Source organism: Stegostoma tigrinum, chromosome 32 (assembly GCF_030684315.1).
Source record: "Stegostoma tigrinum isolate sSteTig4 chromosome 32, sSteTig4.hap1, whole genome shotgun sequence".
Classification (NCBI taxonomy): domain Eukaryota; kingdom Metazoa; phylum Chordata; class Chondrichthyes; order Orectolobiformes; family Stegostomatidae; genus Stegostoma; species Stegostoma tigrinum.
In genome coordinates this window covers 37,932,800-37,957,011 of record NC_081385.1, presented here as the reverse complement: position 1 = coordinate 37,957,011, position 24,212 = coordinate 37,932,800, and the positions used below count along the sequence as shown (strand labels likewise).

General features: G+C 46.2%; 1 protein-coding gene across 6 annotated transcripts in view; it reads left to right on the top strand.

The window, feature by feature from the left end:
- The window catches only part of prdm10 (PR domain containing 10), a 202,691-nt gene that overhangs the window by 97,778 nt on the left and 80,701 nt on the right, over positions 1–24,212 (top strand). For 5 of the 6 annotated variants that reach the window (XM_048562397.2, XM_048562394.2, XM_059638986.1 and 2 more), the window contains 3 exons: positions 2,205–2,322; positions 17,206–17,314; positions 22,198–22,380. In XM_048562397.2, coding sequence (XP_048418354.1) covers positions 2,205–2,322; positions 17,206–17,314; positions 22,198–22,380 — 410 coding nt within the window. The remainder of the gene's footprint in view (positions 1–2,204; positions 2,323–17,205; positions 17,315–22,197; positions 22,381–24,212) is intronic. The other variant, XM_059638988.1, reaches the window with a different exon arrangement.

Here is a 24,212-nt window from a genome sequence, read left to right as displayed (position 1 = left end):
CACTGATTAATGTAAGATTTATCTTTTATTGGACAGACTGAGAAATTGCCAGAAGCAGCAAGAGAGCCCAAAAATAATTGAAAGATGGCTAAGAAAAAGTAGGATTCCCTTCTAAAGCCATTCTTCAATGAACACAATGAGCGCGTATTTGGATTTTCAGGTTTCCCATACAAGAAGAGCTTATGTCATAACCAGCACATCAATGACTTCCTATTGTTGCCTGCACTCCTTGCCACTTATTGGAGGTGAGGTGCTGTGCACATAGGCTTGTGACTAAGATTCTTGACAAATGTATGGATCTTGAAGATCCCCTGGAATGCTTTCCCTCTGGGTAAGTTTCTTAGAATAGAATCTCTACAGTGTGGAAACCGGTCCTTCGACCCAACAAGTCCACACTGACCCTCAGAGCATCCCACCCAAACCCATACCCCTGTAACCCACCTAATCTACACATCCCTAACACTGCGGGAAATTTAGCATGGCCAATCCACCCAGCCTGTATATCTTTGGACTGTGGGAGGAAACTGGAGCACCCAGAGGAAACCCACGCAGACACAGGGAACGTGCAAACTCCACACAGTCGCCCAAGAGTGGAATCGAACTTGGGTCCCTGGCACTGTGAGGCAGCAGTGCTAACCACTGATCCACCGTGCCATCCTTTCACAGCCGCCCAGTTTCACTGGTGAGCCCAATAATCTTATTTGTTGGTCCCAGCTGTGAAACCAATGTTCATGTTGGCGACGTCAGAAAAACCTTGAAAGAGAAATTCTGATCAGAAGGAGCAAGGGTTTATCACAGGTATTTTATTATTATCAACAATACAAAACTCTTGCTTCAATAATGGAGCTTGTAATTTTTAAAAATTTACACGTAGAATCAGTTCAAAACTGTGTTGCTGACTCATTATTCTAATTCTAAGGGACTAGATGCTGGCAATGTCTCTGAAAGGTACCAACTTCTTCCCACTTTCTGGGTCTAATATTGAGATTCAACTTCTAAAGATAAAGCGAGCTGCCGTTCGGGCAGTATCCCAAGCTTTTACAAGCTACCTGTGCAATCTTGATGCATCACGGTGTGTAATAATTGTTTACATGCAATGGAACAACTTGGTTCAATCGATCCCAGAGCCTGCTATTAGAGATGAATCTGAAAGTAGCCATACTCTGCCATTTCTTACTCTTCAAGAAATGTTCAAGATTTATGGATGCGAGGAGATCTTAAATACTTAAATACTTTCAACTCAGATAGAGAACACTGACTCATATATTGTGCTGCTCCCTAGGAGTCACTGGCCTCCGTTATTCCTGACTGGAGTCATAAAAGTTTACATCATGGAAGCAGGCGCTTTGACCTAACCTGCCCACGCTGCTTGGTTTTCATAATTAAAGTAATCCCATTTTCCTGCATTTGATCCATATCCTTCAGTACCTACCCCATCCGTGTTCCTGTCTACATGTTTCTTAAATGACAAAATTCTACTTACTTCCACCACCACCTCTGGCAGGCCTTTCCAGACACTCATCATCGTCTGTGGAAAAAATTGCCCTCTGGACCCTTTTGTTATCTCTCCGCTCTCGTCTTAAACCTGTGCCCTCTAGCTTTAGACTCCCCTACTATAGGGAAAATCTATTGGCTATCTACCCTTGTCCATGTCCTTTGTGATTTTATATACCACTATAAGGTCACCCTTCAGTCTCCTACACTTCAGGCCAATAAGTCCCAGCCATTTAAATCAAGCCTTTCAGTCCAGGTAGAATCCTAGTAAATCTTTTCCGCACTCTTTTTAGTTTAATAATATCCTTTTCTGTAGTAGGGTGACCAGAACTGCCTGCAGTTTTCCAAATGTGGCCTCACCAACATTGTTTTCAGCTACAACAAGACTTCCCACCTCCTATACTCAGTGCTGTGACCAAAGCAAGCATGCTGAAAGTGTTCTTCAGTGCACTGTGTAAATATGGTTATTTCCAACTGGAGGGGTTTTGTCCATTTAACGAAAATATTTCATTTCGACATTTGTTTCCCTGTCAGTTTTATCCTGAGTTCATGTTTTTTTAAGGTAACAGATAATTTTAAAATTAAACACAATGCCTAATGAAGTGATGCATGTTCCTGAAAAATGACAATTAGTCACCATAGTCAAGCAGAATATGAATGCAGTTTTCTTGTGGACACTCTGAGTATTTCTGTGTTTGTTTCTTCCTCAGTTCTAAGAGACCAGGAAAAGAACTGGCCTTGCTATGAGTGTAACCGTCGCTTCACCAGCTCTGAACAGCTCCAGCAACATCTCAACATGCATGATGAGAAGCTGGATTTCTTCAGCAGGTACATCCATGATTGTATGTGGAATCCTCAGATCATCTCCTTCTGTGTTTGTCTCTCCTTATTGTGTGTGTTTCCCTGGATCTATTTTTCATCATAAATATGTTACATTCTGTCTCTTTTATGGATTCCAAGGCAGTTAACACTATTTCAGATGTAGCCATTACTATTTGTTTTGATTGCTCTCAGTTCAAATCCTGCAAGAATCTTTGCCACCATTATGCTATAAGCTCCAATTTTCTTGACCACTTTTCTGTGAAACACTTGAACAGTTGTTTTCCACATCTCAATCTAAATTTCATCTTCTATTCAATTCCTAAATATTCACATTGTCATTTCCTCAATCATAGCCTGATATGGCCTGCATTTCAATAGGATGAACTCAAGTTAACTATCGCTGATCCATCCATACTGTTCCAAATATTAATGTATTTCATACGTAGCAGTATTAATATTCCTACTGATGTACATCTCATGTTAGTAGCTACAGTGGTAATGATATCTAGCTTGTACCGACCTCACATTATAAGCATTGGAGTTCTTTGACACCGTGTGGACAAGATCCACACTTTGTGGTATTCTGTTTTATTGCATGTCAAATACTGGCAATCAATTTCTGCCAATTAGACAACATATGGGAACACTGTCGCTTGCAAGTTCCCCTGCAAGCCACTCACCATCCTGAATTGGAAATATATTGCTGTTCCTGAAGTGTTGTCGGGTCGAAATTCTGGATCTCCCTCCCTAACAGCAATCTGGGTCTATCTCCAGCACATGACTACAGCAGTCCAAGGCGGCAGCAGCTCACCACCACCTACTTAAAGGCCACCAGGTCCAGGCAATAAACGCTGGCCCAGCTATCTCATGAGTGAATTGAAAAGAAATATGGCTGATTCAGTTCATTTCTGGTCAATGGGAGCACTTTGGATGTTGATCCAAGGGTATTCAAAGGTATTCGCTCCCTTCTCATTGACGTTTGCTTGTGTGGTGCAAATATTACTTGCCATTTATTAGCAAAGGACTGGATTTTGTCCAGGAACTGTTCCTTCCGCATGGACTGCTTCAGTCCATGAATTGTGAATGGTGTTGGATATTGTAAAGTCATCAGGCAAGCATCCCCATTTCTGACTCGATGATGGAAGAAAGGTTGTTGAAGATGGTTGGGCCTCAGACATTGCCCAAGAGAACTCCTACAATGCTGTCCTGAGGCTGAGATAAGTGACCTTGAACAAGCATCTTGCTTTATGTACAATATGACTTGACCAGCGGACAGATTATCCCCTGTTTCCATTTGCTTCAATTTTTCTAGGTCCTTGATGCCGCGTTCTCTTAAATGGTATCTTGATATCAGAGACAGTCACTTCGACTTCACCCATTGAGTTTAGCTTTTGTTCCTGTTTGAACTGAAGCTGAAATGAAGTCAAGAACCGAGTGACCCTGGTGAAATCTAAGTGAATGGTATTTGATGGCATTGTGGACAACACCTCTCTCTCTCTTCACTGATAGGGTGTTGGATTTGACCTGCTTCTGTGGGCAAGATATACCCAGGCAGTTATCCACATTGCTGGCTGGATACGTGTGTTGTCACTGAATTGGAGCAGCTTGACTCAATGAGAATTGAGTACTTGCCAGCTGTGTCCAGTGTCGTGTGTTGAACTTGTGAAACATGATGTGAAACAATTGTGTGATGGTAGGGAACTCAAGAAGAGGAGCCATTCTCCGACCTCATTATCATATCCAAGGTGGATTAAAAAGGCAGGACCAAAACTTTCACTATTTCTGTGTGTAAAATGTGACCTTCAGCTATCCCTCAATTCAAGTCGCATATCTACTCGGGGTCCCAGATTTCTGCAGTGACCTTCATGTGATTGAATGGGTTAGTTTTCCACCTGCAATCTTTGGAATGTCTAGCCCCAGGCATCCAAAGAGATTGTTGAATTTGCTTTCGTGTTCCTTCTTTGCCAAAGTTCTGTTTCATCATTTAAGGTGTTTGAACTCAAAAGTATAATGCTGGTTGATGAAAAAATTGCCATTTTGAACAAGTGATCGCAAACTCCAAATAATTATTTATTTTCAGTGTTGCTGTACTTCAAGAAAAGCTTTAGACTATCTTTAGAACCATTTTCTTTCTCCTCCCTGGAACAGAGGTCATTTGTTCGCCAAAGGCTGAGCTGATGCAGCTGATCCAATGTTGCCTTTCTTTATTGATGGTCACCTTTTTGAGAGGTGTCAAACAAAAGAAGTGTTGACCTTTTCTGCAAGGGGTTGGAATGGGGGAATGCAGTTGTACTAGATTTCACCTGGAATCCAGACGACATTTGGATGAATCCAGACAACATCTGAATACTGTGTGCAATTTTGGTTGATTTTAAAAAAATAAACCTGCATTTGATGTGATACAGGCAGGGTTCACTAAATTCGTCCTTAGAATGAAGGGGTTGTTTGGTTGTTTACTGATAAGAGGCTGAGTAAGCTTGTTCTTTACTGTCTGAAGTTTCAAGGGATGAAATGTGATCTCCTTGTAACATACAAGATTCTGAAGGAGCTTGATAGGGTGGATGAAGAGTGATTGTCTGCTGATTAGGGAATTGAAAATGTGTTTACACAGTCTCTTGTGGAAGTTCTGGATGTGAGTTTGCTCGCTGAGCTGGAAGGTTAGTTTTCAGACGTTCCGTCACCATTCCAGGTAACATCATCAGTGAGCCTCCAACGAAGCGCTGGTGTTATGTCCCGCTTTCTATTTATCTGGTTAGGTTTCCTTGGGTTGGTGGTGTCATTTCCTGCATTGGTGATGTCATTTCCTGTTCTTTTTCTCAGGGGGTGGTGGATTGGCTCTAAATCAATGTGTTTGTTGATGGAGTTCCGGTTGGAATGTCATGCTTCTAGGAATCCTCGTGCGTGTCTCTGTTTGGCTTGTCCTGGGATGGATGAGTTGTCCCAATCAAAGTGGTGTCCTTCCCCATCTGTATGTAAGGATATGAGTGATAGTGGGTCATGTCGTTTTGTGGCTAGTTGATGTTCATGCATCCTGGTAGCTAGCTTTCTGCCAGTTTGTCCAATGTAGTGTTTGTCACAGTTCTTGCAAGGTATTTTGTAGATGACGTTCGTTTTGCTTGTTGTCTGTATAGGGTCTTTTAAGTTCATTAGCTGCTGTTTTAGTGTGTTGGTGGGTTTGTGGGCTACCCTGATGCCAAGAGGTCTGAGTAGTCTGGCAGTCATTTTGGAAATGCCTTTGATGTAGGGGAGAGCGGTTATGGTTTCTGAGCCCGTTTTGTCTGTTTGGGTTTATTGCTAAGGAATCGGCAGACTGTGTTCATAGGGTACCCATTCTTTTTGAATACGCTGTATAGGTGATTTTCTTCTGCTCTGCGTAGTTCCTCTGTGCTGCAGTGTGTGGTGGCTCGTTGGAATAATGCTCTAATGCAGCTTCGTTTGTGGGTGTTGGGATGGTTGCTTCTGTAGTTCAGTATTTGGTCCGTATGTGTTGTTTTCCTGTAGACGCTGGTTTGAAGTTCCCCATTGACTGTTCGCTCTACTGTGACATCTAGGAATGGCAGTTTGTTGTTTTCCTCCTCTTTTGTGAATGTTATGCCATTAAAGGGTATTATTGATGGTCTTGAAGGTTTCCTCTAATTTGTTTTGTTTAGTGATGACAAAGGTGTCACCCACATAGCATCCACATAATACCCTTAACTGGCATAACACCCATAAACGAAGCTGCATTAGAACGTTATTCCAACGAGCCACCACACACTGCAGCACAGAGGAACTACGCAGAGGAGGAGAAAATCACCTATACAGCGTATTCAAAAAGAATGGGTACCCTATGAACATAGTCTGCCGATTCCTCAGCAATAAACCCAAACAAACAGACAAAACAGGCTCAGAAACCATAATCACTCTCCCCTACATCAAAGACATTTCTGAAATGACTGCCAGACTACTCGGACCTCTTGGCATCAGGGTAGCCCACAAACCCACCAACACACTAAAACAGCAGCTAATGAGCTTAAAAGACCCTATACAGACAACAAATAAAACGAACGTCATCTACAAAATACCTTGCAAGAACTGTGACAAACACTACATTGGACAAACTGGCAGAAAGCTAGCCACCAGGATACATGAACATCAACTAGCCACAAAACGACATGACCCACTATCACGCGTATCCTTACATACAGATGAGGAAGGACACCACTTTGATTGGGACAACACATCCATCCTAGGACAAGCCAAACAGAGACACGCATGAGAATTCCTAGAAGCATGACATTCCAACCGGAACTCCATCAACAAACACATTGGCTCCAAATCAATCTACCACCCCCTGAGAAAAAGAACAGGAAATGACATCACCAATGCAGGAAATGACATCACCAACTCAAGGAAACCTAAAGAGATAAATAGAAAGCGGGACATAACACCAGTGCTTCGTCGGAGGCTCACTGATGATGTTACCTAGAATGGTGACTGATTGTCTGGGAACAAACCTTCAAGCTCAGTGAACCAGCTTACATCTGGAACAAAATAAAGACCCACTCTCTTGTGGACCGAGAGGAGGAGAGCGCTGTGGTGGAGGTGAAAGGAAGACGTCGGGTTGGCTGTGCACCCTTGCAACCAGTGGCTCTTAATGCTGGCTTCGGCCTAACGCTGGTTCAGGGGAGCAGCCAACTTGCAACGATGGCTGCGGCAAGTGCTCGTGCCCCAGGTCAGGGGGTCCAGAACACCATCCGTGTTTCCGTAAAGAAGGTGAATGAAGGTCCACCTGTGGACCGCACCTTCTTCGTGAAGAGGGTCCTGTTGGACTGTTGCGGGTTCGCTGCTGCGGACATTTACTGCCTGCAGGATTTCCCCGGAGGAGGTTTTTATGATGTGACCTTCAGGAGTGCCAAGCTTTGCGAGCACTTCCTGGAGGTTTTCAAGGAGAAAGGAGGTGAGGGCCCCCTCTCTGTATTGACCGCTGTCCCACTGTTTGTGATGCCAGTACAGAGGAGCCGTATGGTGACTATACACATGTACAACCCGCATGTGCCAGCAGTTGATGTCCTGACCTTCCTCGGAAGGTACGTGTAGGTGGAAGGGGACCTAACTGACATCATGGACCCCTTTGGCATCTGGACGAGTAAGAGGCAGGTCAAGGTGACGCTGAGGATGGGCGCGGACGGGAACGTCGTACACCCACCGTCCAGCTTCGCGATCATCGGGAGCAAGGGCTACCTGACCAATGCAGGGCAACCTAAAGTCTGCCATGCCTGTGGTAGGTCAGGTCACGTGGCAGCCGACTGCAAAGCCACCATCTTCAGGAACTGCAGGGAGGAGGGACACCTTGCAAAGGATTGCCCACAAGAGAAAAGCTGCAACCTTTGCGGGGAAGCGGGCCACCTCTATAGGGCATGCCCGCGGTGGAGGACCATCCACGCCCAGGTCGCCAGCAGGGGCAATGCGGGGCCAGCCCCCCTGGAGGAGAGGAAGGCACCAGGGCCCTGCAAGGACCCCACTAATGTGCAGGAGGGCCAGGTAGTGCAGGAGGACCCAGCCCCGCAGGATGGGCCCGAGACCAGCAAAGCGCTCCTGCAGGCTCCACTACCACCACCTCCACCCCACCCACCCCCCCCTCGGCCCCCGACAACCCAGAGTCGATGGAGGCGGCAACAGGCGACCCAGGGGAGTGGCCGACAGTCCGGAAAGCGAGGAGAAAGCTGCGTCGGCGGGCCCAGGAACCGCAACCATCAGTTGGGAAGAGGCAGCTACAGGGGGGCTATAAGAGCTCCTCTGACGAGGGGGATTCGGAGAGGGCCCGCCTGAAGCAGAAGTTAAAGATCTCAAGGGAGAAGGAAAGCAGCACCACGCTTCCAGGTGACGGGAGGCATCCTGAGGCTCCCTCCGACACCCAGTCACGTGCCGCTGGGGCACTGGAGGGCCCCCCGGAACTTCCAGGCAGTAAGGAGGAAACAGCGCATCCCCAGCCTGACCCAGAGCCGGACTCTCCTGCCTCCGTACCCCCAACGGGGGGATGCCACCCGGACGGCAGCACGGACGGTTTCCTCAGCCCCGGCAATGGCCATGAAGGGACAGATGGAGGGGCTGGACCTTGGACTTGGGGACGATACTGCGGTCACTGCCCACAATGGGGGTACGAGTTGCAAGCGTTAATGTGCGCAGTGTTAAGTCAACCGCAAGATGTGTATCCACGTTGGCCTACCTGACCACCTTCAAGGCGGACCTCCTGTTTCTGCAGGAGTGTGGGATACCGCACCTCGGCAGGTACGGGAAATGGTCCGGCGCCTGGACCTGTGGGCCTTCAATCTGGTTGGGGGGTAACGACTGTCGCTCCTCGGGCTTGGCTATTCTGCTGCGGGGGAGCAACTTCACCATCTCTCAAGTTCAGGAGGTGGTGGGGCGCCTCCTAGTGGCTGACGTCACCTACAGGAACGCTCCCCTGAGGCTGATCAACGTGTACGCCCCAGCGGTACGGAGTGAGCGGTTGGCCGTCCTGCAGCGGCTTCCACCCCTGCTGGCTACGTCCAGGCCGGTCGTCCTAGGCGGAGACTTCAACTGTATCATCAATGCAGACAGAAGATCCGGCGTGGGGCCAGCGGGTGTGGGGAGTCAACTGGACGTCACGTCCAGATTCTTGATGGGCACGGTGAAGGACGCCAAGCTGCTCGACGTCTTCGGCACCCCTGCAGACAGAGCGCAGCGGAGGTACACCTGTTCGCGGCCAGACGGGTCTATTCGCTCCAGGATAGACTTCCTTTTTGTGTCACGGGCGCTCTCGGTCAGGTCCACTGGCGTCGAGCCGGTGTTCTTCTCTGACCACTGCCTCCTGCTGGCCGACTGTCACTTACAGGACGACCAGCTGGCCGGCAAGGGGACATGGAAGCTCAACACGACTCTGTTGACCCCAGAGAACGTCGAGGAGCTTAAGAGGGAGTACGCCGGTTGGAGAACCGTGAAACCCCTCTTTGAGTCTCTGGGCGACTGGTGGGAGACGGTGAAGGAGAACATCAAGAGGTTCTTTGCCCTCAAGGGTGTTCGGAAGGCAAGAGAGAGGCGGGGAAAGCTGTCGCGACTCCAGAAAAGGGTGCAGAACCTGCTCCTTCTGCAGTTGTTGGGGGTCGACGTCACGGAGGACCTCCGCGAGGTGAGGGGCCAGCAAGCCTTGCTCTTCGCCGCGGAGGCCTCCAGGATAATCTTCCGGTCCAGGGTCCGCTCCGTGGAGCAGGACGAGACGTGCTCGCGTTCCTTCTTTCATAAGGTGCAAAAAGAGAGCTCTGCGCTCAGCCGGCTGAAGGAGGGCAACGGCTCGGTGACGTCGTCTCGGCCCGACATTTTGAGGATCAGCAGATCCTTCTATGCCGGACTGCACGACACGAAGCCCACGGACAGCACGGCCTCCGAGTCGTTCCTGTCGTCTATCACGGAGGTCTTGGATGACGGCACGAGGAGGTGGCTGGACCGGCCGATATCCCTGGACGAGCTGACCAGAGCCCTCAAGTCCTTGGAGAGGAATAGGACTCCTGGAGCGATGGCTTGCCGGTCGAGCTGTATTCCACTCTGTGGGACCTGGTCGGCCAGGACCTGCTGGAGGTGTACGATAGTGTGCTTCGGGCAGGGGAAATGTGCAAGTCCATGAGGAAGGGCATCATCACCCTCATTTACAAGAGGAAGGGGGAGAGGGAAGAAATTAAGAATTGGCGTCCCATTTCACTATTGAACGTGGACTACAAAATCCTGGCCAAGGTCATAGCCAACCGGGTCAGGTCTGTCCTGGAGTCGGTGATCCACCCTGACCATACCTGTGCTGTGCCGGGCAGGAAGATCGCTGAGAGCCTCGTGCTCATCAGGGATACGATCACCTACGTACAGGACAGGCGGGTGGACACCTGCCTCGTCAGCCTGGACCAGGAGAAGGCCTTCGACAGGGTCTCTCATGCTTACATGAGGGACATCCTCTCCAAATTGGGGTTCGGGGATGGCATCTGCAATTGAATCCGGCTGCTCTACACCAACATAGTTAGCGCAGTCTCGATCAACGAGTGGGAATCGGACAGTTTTCCCGTCAGATCTGGAGTCAGGCAGGGCTGCCCGCGCTCTCCTGCCTTGTTCGTGTGCTGTGTGGAGCCTTTCGCCACATCCATCAGGAAGGACGTGAGCCTGAAGGGCGTGACTATCCCAGGCAGCGGAGGCCTTCAGGTCAAGACTTCCCTGTACATGGACGATGTCGCCGTCTTCTGCACCGATCGTCGGTCGGTGAGTAGACTGTTGGACATCTGCGGCCAGTTTGAACTGGGAGCTGGAACGACCGCTCCTTCATCCCCTTCACCATCAGGACAGACTACCTGAAGGTGCTGGGTGTTTGGTTTGGTGGAGCTGGGGCGTGCACTAAGACTTGGGAGGAGCGTATCACCAAACTGAAGCAGAAGCTGGGCAGTTGGACGCTCCGGTCCCCCTCCATCGCGGGTAAGAACCTGGTTGTCAGGTGCGAGGGGCTTTCGGTACTGTTGTATGTGGCGCAGGCCTGGCCTATTCCCTGGACCTGCGCCGCGGCGGTCACCCAGGCCATCTTCCACTTCATTTGGGGTCGAGGATGGACTGGATCCGCAGGGACACCATGTACAAAGACCTGGAAAATGGGAGAAAGGGCGTACCGAATGCCACCCTCGCCCTGATGGCTACCTTTTGTGTGCGGCTGCATCAAGCTGTGCGTAGATCCTCAGTACGCAAACACCAGGTGTCGCTACTTACTGAGGTTCTACCTGTCCCCAGTGTTGCGAAGGATGGGCCTGGCCTCGTTGCCACGGAATGCTCTGAGTAGTTGGACTGTTCCATACCACCTGTCCTTCATGGAGAAATTTTTGGAGGGAAACACCTTTGACCACAAGGCTGTCAGGCAGTGGTCAGCACGTAGTATCCTCGAGACCCTTCGGGACAAGGAGAGAGTGAATCCCGTCGTGTGGCTCCCCACGCAGACTGCCAAAGTCGTTTGCCAGAATGCCTCATCGCCAGAACTTTCAAACAAACACAAGGACATTGCTTGGCTGGCGGTGAGAGGGGCTCTGCCAGTGAGATCCTTTATGCATGCCCGGAATCTCTGCGCCACCGCACGCTGCCCTTGAGGTGGCTGCGGGGGGGACGAGACTGTTGATCACCTCCTTCTGGAGTGTGTCTATGCGCAGGAGGTCTGGAGGGGGATGCAGTGGTATTTGTCGAGGCTCGACCCGAGCAGCTCCATGACGTGGGACTCAGTGCTGTTTCCCGGGACGCACACCGAGACCAACATCAACTGCGCCTGGAGGTCCGTCAATGCGGTGAAACACGCTCTTTGGTCTGCCCGCAACTTGCTGGTCTGCCAGCTGAAAGAATGGACCCCGACAGAGTGTTGCAGACTGGCGCACTTCAAGGTCCAGGACTACGTGCTGAGGGACGCGTTGAAGCGTGGGGCAGTCGCCGCCAAGGCGCGGTGGGGAAGACCACGGTATGAAACCCCTCGTCCAGAATAGAAAAAAGGGCCCTATCTGGTAATTGGGCCCAGCTGGCACCTTCCCCAACTGGTCAGGGGGCCAACGGGGACTGTGCGGGGTGACGACTGCTGGGGTATTTTCTTTGCTTTTTTTTTCTTCTTTGTTTGTTTTTTTTCCCTTTAGTTGGTGTATGTACCCCCTGGGTAACCCGGAGCGGCTTGCATGACTGAATAGGTGTGTAAATATGTTTTATTTTTTGTACATCTTATGAATAAAGTATGTTTTTTGAAATAAAAAACAAGGTCTGAAAAGGAATCTTCCAGCTTAGCGAGCAAACTCACATCCAGAACCTCAACCTGAGCTACAAATCTTCTCAAAATCTTGTGGAAGTGTTCCACAAATTCAGAAGTCTCTTGCAGCATACGTGGGAAATGGTAGAATTTCAGTGATTTAAGTTCTGTTTTTGGCAATATTCAAGGACAGGCCTACTCTCTCGAATACAGAATTAGAGGTTGAGAGTGTTTTGCAAAGTTGGTGCAGTGTGAACAGCAAGGCTGCAGTCATTAACATCCTGTAGATCGCTTACATAGCAGTTAGTTTAACTTTGGCATAGAAGTAACTGATGTTAAAGAGTTTTCTATGGACGTAGTATTATTAAATATTCATACCAGAGGGGAGGTGAAAATGGCCAACCTTGCTTGATCCCAATTGGGAATTTGAAAGCATCTGAGGACAATTGCAGTCACGTGATCTTGAAGCAACGTCTGGAGCACAATCCACAATGTCACAAGATTTACTGAGCCAAATGCTTTCGTCAGGTCAATTAATGTAATGAAGAGTCCCTGATGTTGTTGTCAACTTGTTTCTTGGATTTGTCTGGAAGCAATGATCGCTTCAGAGGTTCCTCTGAATCCACCTTGTGTCTCTGGGTGGGTTTTCTCAGTCACAGGAAGTAGCCTAAAATGTGCATCACAATTGTCCCTGCTACAGGCAAGAGTGAAACACATCAGTAATTTCTACAGCATGATGTATCTCCCTTCTTGAAGATAGTGACAACTGTAGCATTCTTGAAGTTAGGAAGGTAGTCTGGGGGAGTTCTTTTTATCCCCCCCATCTGCAGGATGAGTGCATGGAGTCCAGATGCAATCAAAACCCACCAGTTGAGATTCGACCAAGACTACAGCTTTTGTTGTCCTTCATCTGTTTGGTGTATTGCAGCTTACCCACTAATGGTTGTTTACCTGTGGATTTTACCAAGGTACTGGCAGATGGCCTGGACAGCGTCAGCTGCCGGTGTGGATTCACAGATGTGGAGTTGGTGAAAATGTTCTTTTCAACAGGACGTGTGACATCGTCATCCTTAAGAAGAGAAACTCCATCCTGTGAGCAAATAACATTCGATAGTCTATCTGGACAGGATCAATTTCTACCTTTTTCAACTGCGTCAGTACTGAGCTTCCTCATTGCTTGCTTTAATTACCTAAATAATATATGTACAATGTACAATATAATAATTTGTAATTTATTTGCTTATTTTGTTAACTATGCCAATGATCTCTCAATCATCTAGTGGTGTACTAGCCTCTGAATTTCACTGTTCTGATACAAGTCTCAAGGTCCAGCTTTGAGCACAGAAATCATTTGCAGTCTTGAAGGATCATTGCATTGTTGGAGGTGCAGTTTCATTGGTGTTAGACTGAGGTATTACACAGAGACATCTGATGGCCTGGCTGGATGTAAAAGGTCCAATAGATTATTTTGAAGAAGAGAGGGATATTATCTCCAGTACCATGGCCAGTATTTATTCTTCAATCAACATCACAGATTAAGTGGTCATTATTTGCTTTATATTGCTGCCTGTGGCGTAAAGACTGTTTCTTTATCATGTATTTCTCATTGCTGACTGAACTGAGAATAAGTTTTTAAAAGCCAAGGATTGCTGGAGGATTGTTGCGTGTTTTGAAAGCCAATAGCCTGACACTCATTGTTAGCCCATTTTGCAATGCTTGTTTGAGCAGTGGTTGAAGTATGATTGTAAATGAACTGAACCCAAGGAGCTGTGCACAGATAGAATTTCGGCTGGTCCAAGTGGCTAGCCCAAAAATTGATGACAAAGGTGTTCGGCTTGTTAACAACAATGTAATTGATTCTCAGGTAGTTGAACAACTTAGAGCTGTGAACGACATACAGAGAAGATATCAGACTATCAGCAGGAGCTCTCTCTGTTCTTTGCTTCAAAAGCTGCTTTCGACCTATAGAAAGCCTGTTTACATTTCCTTTCGTTGCAGTAAGCCGTGACTTTTAATTGATAAGTCAGACACTTATAATAAATGAACCAGCTACCCTATGCCTCTTGTGGAAGCATCTTGATAAGGACGATTGAGGAGTAGCATTCTATCAACATAAAAATAATCTCAGTAACCAATGAGATAACAAGGTGTAGAGCTGGATGAACACAGCAGGCCAAGCAGCATCAGAGGAGCCGGAAAGCTGATGTTTCGGGCCGAGACCCTTATTCTGAAAATGGGTCTAGGCCCGAAGCGTCAGCTTTCCTGCACCTCTGATACTGCTTGGCCTGCTGTGTTCATCCAGCTCTACACCTTGTTAACTCAGCATCTGCAGTTCCTACTATCTCAGTAACCAAGAAACTGCCTTTCCAGTCTTTCCCTCTGTCCATAGCAGTCATGTTTTTTTTCCTTATCTGAGTCTATCTGTGCGCATATGTGCGTGTAAGGAAGAGTTTATATGGCGATTTGAATTTTAATTGGAAGGTAATCTGTCGAAGGTTCATGAAGAATATTTACCTCCAACTTAAGCCTAATTACTGGAAATAAGCTGTTAGTCTTAAGTACAGAAACCCCATCCGTGCTCTCTGTTCGCCCATGTTTGAAAGTCAGGTAAATTAGGGAATCTTTGTGTACTTTCTAAAAATCATTTAACTTTTGTGAGGACTGTAAGAGTAGCTGGGCTTGATTTTCAGTGGTCTACTCCAGTGAAGGCTAACAGTGGGAGCTTGCTGAGTGGAAATTAGCTGTTATGTTCCAACATTACAATAATGGGTATGCTTTAAAAGAAACACTTATTGGTTGCAAGATAACGAAGTGTGGGGCTGGATGAACACAGCAGGCCAAGCAGCATCTTAGGAGCACAAAAGCTGACGTTTCGGGCCTGGACCCTTCATCAGAATCCTTTTCTGATGAAGGGTTTAGGCCGAAACATCATCTTTTGTGCTCCTAAGATGCTGCTTGGCCTGCTGTGTTCATCCAGCCCCACACTTTGTTATCTTGGATTCTCCAGCATCTGCAGCTCCCGTTATCTCTGATCACTTATTGGTTGCAAGGTGGTTTGAGACATCTGGTGATCGTGAAAAGCACATGCTAGTGCCTTTAATTTTCTACTTCAATTTCTCTCCTCTCTCCTCCCTTTACTTCTATATTGAAAACATCTTTTTCTTGAAGACCAATGTTGGTTTGTGTCATGTGTCTGCATAATCTGTGTAACTTGATGGACATGCAGCATTTCTGTTTTGGTTGGGATAGTATCACTTGGTGACGGATGTGTCTCTTCAGTTGATCCGTCAGCCGTGCCCTCTGCCTCGACAACAAAATCTTTCTTGTACCTCATCAGCCTCACCCTTCCTTTGCATCATTTTCTGTTCGGATCTTTCTAAAGATTTGTGCTGATATTTTCTCACACAGTCCCTTTGTGCCTTTTAGTTTTGTTTTTCATTTCCAAACTTGCTTTATTCTTCTTGATTCCCTGTTGAATTATAAATCTGATATTTAACATAAGCTTCCTTTTCATTTTGATTTCAATTTCTTTGATTCACAGAGTTCTAGTTTAGTATTCCTTTCCATTCTCCCTCATGTGGATACACCTTGTGTGAGCCCAAACTATCCAATCCATGCTCAGTTACATACGTGTATATACTTAGCCCTTCAAGCATGCTCTGCTTTCCAGTTAGATCATGGCTCATCTGATTTTCACCTCAATGCCACATTCCCGCTTACTCCGATAATCTTTCACTCCTTAGATTCTTGAGGAGCAAACCTGCATCTGATTTTAAATTATTTATAGACTATTTCCCCCACCTTTTCAGGAAAAATGTTTCAAAGACTCAACCTCCTGAGAGGAGAACAGAATTTTCTATGTCTGTTTTTATATGGTTGACCCCTCATTTTTAAACAGTGACTCATTGTTCTAAATTGTCCCTCCAGAAGAAACGTCCTTTGCATATCCATCTTGACAGGTTCATTCAGAATCACATGTTTCAATCAAGCCTCATGTTACTCTTATAAACTCTAGCAAATACAAACCTTGCCAGTCCGACCTTTCCTCATAAGAGTATTACATTGGTAAACTTTCTTTTGAAATGCCTGCATTGAATTTGTATCCTTCCACAAATAAGGAGACCAAAACTGTACACCTCAATTCAAACGTGGTCACAGCATTGTTTTATATAACTGAAACATAACATCCTCGCTCGTGTATCCGGTTTTCCCTGTTTCTTTCCTAATTACTTGCTGTACCTCCATCTTTGTTTCCATATAGTGAGATTTAACTTTTTCTGGTGTTTGGCTGCTAGTCAAAGTCCAGAACATAGAACGGTAAATTTCTGTACAGGCCCTGCGGCCCAGGATGTGCCCATGGTGCCCACGGTGGCTCAGTTGTTAGCAGCCTCACAGTGCCAGGGACCCAGGTTTGATTCCACCCTTGGCCAACTTTCGATGTGGAGTTGCATGTTCTCTGCGTGGGTTTCCTCTGGGTGCTCCCACATCCAAAGATGTGCAGCTTAGGTGGATTTACCATATTAAATTGCCCTTGGTATTCAGGGATGTGTAGATTAGGTGGGTTATACGGGGAAGGGTCCAGGTGGGATGCTCCAAGGGTTGATGTGGATTTGTTGGGCTGAAGTGCTTGTTTCCACACTGTAGAGATTATATTCTATGATGTTGTGCTGACCTATTATCCTACATGGAATAGTGTAGGTTAGATGGACTTCAGATCGGTACGACAGGTCGGCACAACATCGAGGGCCGAAGGGCCTGTACTGTGCTGTAATGTTCTATGTTCTACTCTAAGATCAAACTAACCTGCATACCCTTCATATTACTATCATCCATATGCCTATCTAAGAGTCACTTAAATGTCTCTAATGTATCTAACCTCAACATTATCCTAAATGAATGCAACAACAATGGGATAACTGTACCATAGATTCATTGGACTTCAATAGCACCAAACGGTTGCAGTCTAACAGGTCACCTGAAAGATTGAGAGCTTTTCTCCCTGGAGCTGTGGATTTGCAACTTTTCAGAGTTTACGTGTCCTGGGAACATACTGCTTCAGTCAAAGACACTGCTTTCTCAAAGTTATGCTTCACTCTATTAAATGATTTGTTGTACCTGATCTCTCTCAGATCAAAGTGTAGAGGTCGTGGACGAGGCAGGCGGCGGTTCGGTCCGGGGAGGCGACCAGGACGTCCGCCAAAGTTCAACCGTCAGGAATCGACTACTGAACAGTGTCAGGTAAAACTGGCATTCAATCAGAATCTCCCATTAAACTTTCTGAAATAATAACTCTACATAAACATAACAGTAGCTATTCTGAACTTTACAACTACTGTGGTTTTATATCCAGTTTTTGAGATGTCTTAGATGGTCTTGGCACTTCCCTGGACCAAAAGTGATGGCCTTAGTCCCATTTCTGCATTTGTTTGGTATAGTGAGCTCAGTATCTGCTCAGGGGAGTTATTATCCCATTGGATGGCTATGATGTGCCATATTTCAACATCAAGTTTCCACGGTGAACAAATAGTTTATGGGGCCCTATTTACAATGTTCACAAATAAGGCCAATCTTATAGCATATGCAAATGCAGCAATCCCATTGTGCATGCTGATTAGTGAAATTGAGATAACACGGTGTGAAGCTGGCTGAACACAGCAGGCCAAGCAGCATCAGAGGAACAGGAAAGTTTGACCTTTCAGGTTGGGAAGCTTCTTTAGAAATGGGGGAGGGGAAGGGGATTCTGAAATAAATAGGGAGACAACGGGAGGCGGATAGAAGATGGATAAAGGAGATGATGGGATGAGAGGAGACGGACAGGTCAAAGAGGCAGTCTTAGAACCAGTGAAGGTAAATGTAGTTGGGGAGTTAGAGAGGAGATAGGCCAGTCCAGGAAGGATGGACAGGTCAGTGGGACGGGATGACGTTAGTGGATAGGGGATGGGGGTGGGGCTTGAGGTGGGAGGAATGGTTAGGGAGGCGGGGACTAGCTGGGCTGGTTTTGGCATGTGGTCGGGTGAGGGGAGATTTTGAAGCTTGTGAAGTCCACATTGATACACTTGGGCTGCTGGGTTCCCAAGCGAGATAGATGCTGTTCCTGCATCTTTTGGGTGGCACATTGTGGCAATGCAGGAGGCCCAGGATGGATGTTTCGTCCGAAGGGTGGGAGGGGGAATTGAAATGGTCAAGTTGAGCATGTGGTAGCCGGTAGCAGTGACCCTCTTTGTGGATTTCTCATGTCGAGGAAAGGGAGCTCGTTTGATTTCTACGATTAAAATGGAGAATAGAAAAACAGGGTAGAGGTTTTAACATGTGAAAAGGAGTTTTGCTTGCAGTGGAGGATTTCAATTGAACAAATGTATCATTAGAAACGTGCAAGAGGCAGGAGGATCATGGTCATTCCATCGAAGATGTGTTTCTTGTGAAAGCTGATAAAGATCTTAGTCAGAGTGGAACGTTTTGGGAATTCTGTTGGCATCAATTTGAGCTGACATGGTGCAGTTGAAACATGAACTGCACAAATTGTTCGGTTCATTTCAAAGTTCAGATTCAAGCAGCGGTAATGTGTTTAGATTGCCGCGTTGGCATGACATAGTGAAATTGTCAATGTTTTTTTTGATAGGCACAGTAGTGAATAGGCCAGCGATATCAAATTAACAATTTATTACAATCAATATCCCAAATCCTGAGTTGTCTTTATAAAGTTAAAAGAATGCTTCACCAAGTATGTGGAAAATTTGTTTGGAACTGATTGTATCAAATCTCAACCATTTGATCTGTTCATGTCATGGAATGTGTTCTGTCTATTCACTTATTACTGCTCAAGGAAGCCAGATTAACATCTCTTGATTCACTGTTCCTTTTCAGTTTTTTGTTTTGTCTTTGGTGAACCTTGCAGATCTTTTTGAAATATTCATTTCCTTATAGGTATTGCAACCTAATCTGACTATTTTGCCATTGCAAGGACTGAGTGCAAGGACACAAAAAGCAAAACATACAGGAGTGCGGTTTGCATTTGACTCCGGAAAGTATTGATAGTCGTCACGATAAGACTGATGTAACAGGCAACATTCCCTGTAAATTGGAAAAGACAACTACAGTAAAATCACAAAAAGTTGAACCACAAGGGACCCACTTACAAATTAATGTTAATGAAACTTTAACGAAGCACTATATCTCCCAGTTTGTCTACAAATCTGCTGTACATCAAACAAAATGAGAATGCAGTGACACAGTAGATATGTATATTTTCCAATTTGTTTATGTCTTACAGTGGCCTGAGCCTGTACAGTAAATGTCATTGTTAAGGATTGGGAGTTAGCCTTAGCAGAGCCAACAGAAGCAGTGTCGCAAGAAGCTCAACATTGAGGCACTCAAAGACCCAGAAAAGATAGCCTCATACAACCAACTCCTCTCCACAAACCTAGCGACCCTCAGTGACACTGAAATGCAGGATCCCAACAGTCCCTGCCCCAGCCTTAAGACCGTCATCATCAATGCCGATTAAAAATTCAGTTGGCCTCTCAACCAGGAAACGCTAAGATTGGTTTGATGAGAATAATCATGAGATCCGCAAACTCTTAATCTGGAAGTGCATTGCATTTCTGAGTGTAAAACAACCACACTCGGAAGAAAATAGGTAGATGACGGTGGGTAGAGGCCCAAAAACAAACCCCGACATAAGAACAGGTGATGGGTGCAGAAAGCACTGAAGGCCCAACGAATGCAGCATTTCTTCTGTGCTGTCAAGACCACATACAGACCAAACTCCCAGGACCCCACCCCACTGTTAGCCAATATCAAGATAAAGAAGCCATCAAAAAAATGCTTGGAGCTTTTCTGAGACCTCCTTAACCAGGACTTAGTTGTTGTTCCAATCTTCCTTAAACGCATTCCACAGCATACTACATGCCATGAGCTCAGCAACACCCCGCTTTGGATGAAGTTTAGAAGACAGTCCACCAGTCTGTGACCAACAAGACTGCTGGAGTGGGTAGTATCCCCACTGAGGCATTGAAATGGGAGACAAAGAGCTTCTACTGCAATTATACACCCTTGTCTGCCTTCTTAGAAAAGAGGAGAGCATCTTGGGAATATTTCAAGATGCCATAGTTGAGTATTTTCAAAACAGGGAACTGACTGTGATAAATACAGTGGAATCTTCCTGCTGTCAACCATTGGAAATGGCATTGCCAAGATCTTCCTCATTCCCCTCCTCCCTGTGGCTGAGCAACTCTTTCCACAGTCACAGTGTGGCTTTTGGCCACAGAGGTGCACAACAGATGTGATTTTCACCATGCCACAGCTGCAGGAGAAATGCAGAGAAAGGAACCCACTCCTGTATATGGCCTTGTTTGACCTTGAAAAAGCATTTAGCACTGTCAGCTGGGAAGCATTATGGAACTTGAAGTTTGTCAGCATCCTTCACCTGCTCCACAATGGCATGGAAGTCATGGAAATGACCAATAGTTCCACCACTGACCCATTTCCCTGTTTGGACCAGTGTCAAACAGGGCTGTGTCATCACCCCAACAGTGTGTTGTCTATCCACCTTACTGCAATGCCTCACCTCACCACCGACAAGCTCCCCACTGAAGTTGAGCTAAGTTAGAGAATCTGTGGGAAATTACTCAGCCTCTGCTGCCTCAAGCCAAAACCAAAGTCACCCCAACCAGTAACATCGAGCTGTGGTATGCAGATGATGCTTGTGTATGTGCAATCTCCGAGGACATACTCCAGATCATCGTCAGTGCCTTAGGGGGGCATATGAGAGCATTTTGTCTGATCTTGAACGTTTGCAAAACAAAGAAATCCACCCATCTGGCCTGGCACTGTGGAGCAAATTCCTTATTATCAAGGTCCATGAGGAAGCCTTCAAGAACGTTGATCACTTCCAGTAACTCAGAAGTGTCCTGTTGGCCAAAGCAGCTATTTATAACAGATCCAACATCACCTTCAGTGTGCTACAGCAGCCTTCAGCCACCTGGAGAAAAGTGTATATGAGGATAGTAACATCCGATCCGACACCAGCATCAGGGTTTACAGAGCTGTGGTGGTTCCCACCCTCATAGCAGACACCTGAATGCGCTGGAGCAGTATCACCAACACTGCCTGAGCAAGATCCTGTGAATCCGCTGGGAAGAGAGACACACTAACACCCAGTTTCCTTGACCTGGCAACATTCCCATCATCGAGGCACTGACCACCCTTCTTCATCTGTGATGGGCTGGGCATATTGTCTGCATGACTGAAATGAGACTCCCCAAGCGGATGCTCTAATCCTAGCTTCAAAATGGCAGGCAAGCCCCAGATGGACAGAGGAAGTGCTTCAGTGATACCTTCAAAGACTCACTGGAGAAATGCGACTTCCCCACAGACACCTAGGAATCACCGGTCCATGACCATCCAAAGTGGAGGAAGAACATCCAGAAGATGTTGAGCACTTTGAGACTTGCCATTGGGAGCAAGCGGAGGCCAGGTGAAAACAATGAAAGAAGCATACAGCCACTCCAATGCCCCACCCACCCCTTCCTGTGACCACTGCCTGTCTCAAGTATAACAGAGTCTGTGGTAGCTGTATCTGTGTGTGCAGCAACCTACAGACTCACCCTGAGAGTGGAAGAGAGTCATCCTCGTCTGTGAAGGACCGCCAATGACAATCTATTGGATGTCCTATTCTCCTCTGGTATTGATTGACAATTTGGCCACAACTAAGTTCCTGATTAACTGAATTTGACTCATTGTGATTTCATTGTAGTTGTCACGAAAGAATGCAAAGCAAACCCGAGATATTGACCGATGCTGTCTGTAAACAGGCAGAATAATAGATTTGGATATCAGCAGCAAATTTCAGGATTATCTGCATGAAAATAACCTCAGAAATGTCAGCCAGCACAGTTTTGAAGACGTACATCCTGCCTAGTCAATCTACTTGCTTGTTTTAAAAATGTGGTGCACCTATTGTACACCTCTGACAGTGTTTATGTACATCTAAGTAATACTGAGTTTAGTCATTGATTAATTTAGTACCAACCCTTTCTGCAACTCAGCACTGCAGGTGGGAATGTTGGGGAATGACTGTCATGTCCCTGAGCAAGTTTCTTTCTTGTTTTGTTCTCTTCTAGCAGACATTGCAGTTTACTATGAAACATCGCTTTGAAGATGCTGATGAGCCTGTGGCCAATGGAATGGATCAAGAGGACGACGCTGCAGTTGTCTCTGAACAGCCAGAAAATGATTCCAGTGTTGCTAATAACACAACATCCACAGGCCCCGGAGAGGAAGTGTGGCGGAATAAAAGGATACGGGTAACCACCAACGTTCACCATAGTCTTGCCTTTAAAAAGAATGTTAAAAAACATAGAACAATACAGCACCGGAACACAAGCCCTTTGGCCCATCATGTCTGTGCTAACCATAATGCCATGCTAAACTAATCCCATCTGCCTGCACATGGTCGGTATCCCTCTATTCTCTGCCTGTTCAGGTGTCTGTCTAAATGCCTCTTAAACATTGCTATTGTATCTGCTTCTGCCTCTCCCCTGACAGCCCACTCCAGGGACCTACTACCCTCCTGTGTTTAAAAAAACGTACCCGGAACATTCCTTTTAAATGTTTCCTGTCTCGCCTTAAATCTCTAATATTTGACATTTCCACCTTATATCTACGCAGCTCATCTTTTTATATACATCCCCAAGCCTCTTACATTCCAGTGGAAACAATCCTAGTTTGTCCAATCTCTCCTTATTTCCATGTAAAATCCTGGGAAATGTGTTTTGCTCTCTGGAGCTTCCATATCCTGCCTATCGTGTAGTGACTAAAGATGCACACAATACTCCAAATGTGACCTAACTAAAGCCTTATCCACCTGCAACATGACTTGCTTACTTTCATACTCAGTGTCCCAAACAATGAAGGCTAGCAAGCCATGTGCCTTCTTCACCATTTTGTCCACTTGTATTGCCTCTTTTGGGGAGTTATCCCTCCCTATGTCAATGCCCTCAGGGTCCTGCCATTTACTGCATACTTTCTTGCATTTAGCTTCCCAAAATGCATCACCTCATATTTGAACGGATTGAACTCCATTTGCCGTTTCTCCACCCAGCTTTCCAGCTGATCTATGTCCTGCAGTATCCTTTGATGATCTTCCTCGCTATCCACAACTCCAATAATTTTCATTTCATCTGCAAACTTATTAATCAGACTTCCTACGTTGTCGGAAGAAACAATCCTTCATAATTACCCTCTGTCTTCTGTGACCAAGCCAATACTGGTTCTGTCTCGCCAATGCACCATGTATCTCATGTGACTTAATCCTCTGGACCAGTCTACCATGACTGACTTTGTCAAATGCTTTTGTAAATTCCATGTAGATAACATTCACTGACCCCCTACCCTTATCAGTCATCTTTGTTACTTACTCAAAACACTGATTCAGTTTTGTGAGACAAGACCTCCCCTGCATAAAGCCTTGCTGACTATCCCTAATAAGCCCATTCTTCTCCAAATGTGAGTAAATCATTAAGAGTCTTCTCCACTAATTTCCCTACTACAGATGGAAGGTTCACCAACCTATAATTTCCTGCATTATCCCTGTTGCCCTTCGTGAACAGAAGAACGATGTTGGCTATTCACCAGTGTTCTGGTACCTTGCCTTTGACTATAGAGGATACAAAGTTGTCTGTCAAAGCCCCAGCAATCTCCTCCCTTGCCTCCTTCAGTATCATAAGATAAATCCCATCAAGCCCTGGGTTCTTACCTACCTTAATGACACCCAACACCACCACCTCCTTAACATTGACATGACCAAAATATCAGCATACCTCTCCCTAATCTTACCATCATTCATGTCTTTCTTCTTGGGGAATACTGATGCAAAATACTCATTAAGGACCTCACCTGCTTCATCTGGCTCCATGTCTAAACTCCCTTCTTTGTCTTTGAGTGAACCTACCCTAGTTACCCTCCTGCTTCTAATAATAAAAGGCCTTAGGATAGCCCTTAATCCTACTTCCCAAGCATGTTTCATGGCCCTTTCTTGCCCTCCTTAATTCTTGTTTAAGTTCTTTTCTTACTCCGTTATACCCCTCAAGGGTCGAAACTGATTTCAGTTTCCTGAACCTTACATATGCTTATTTTA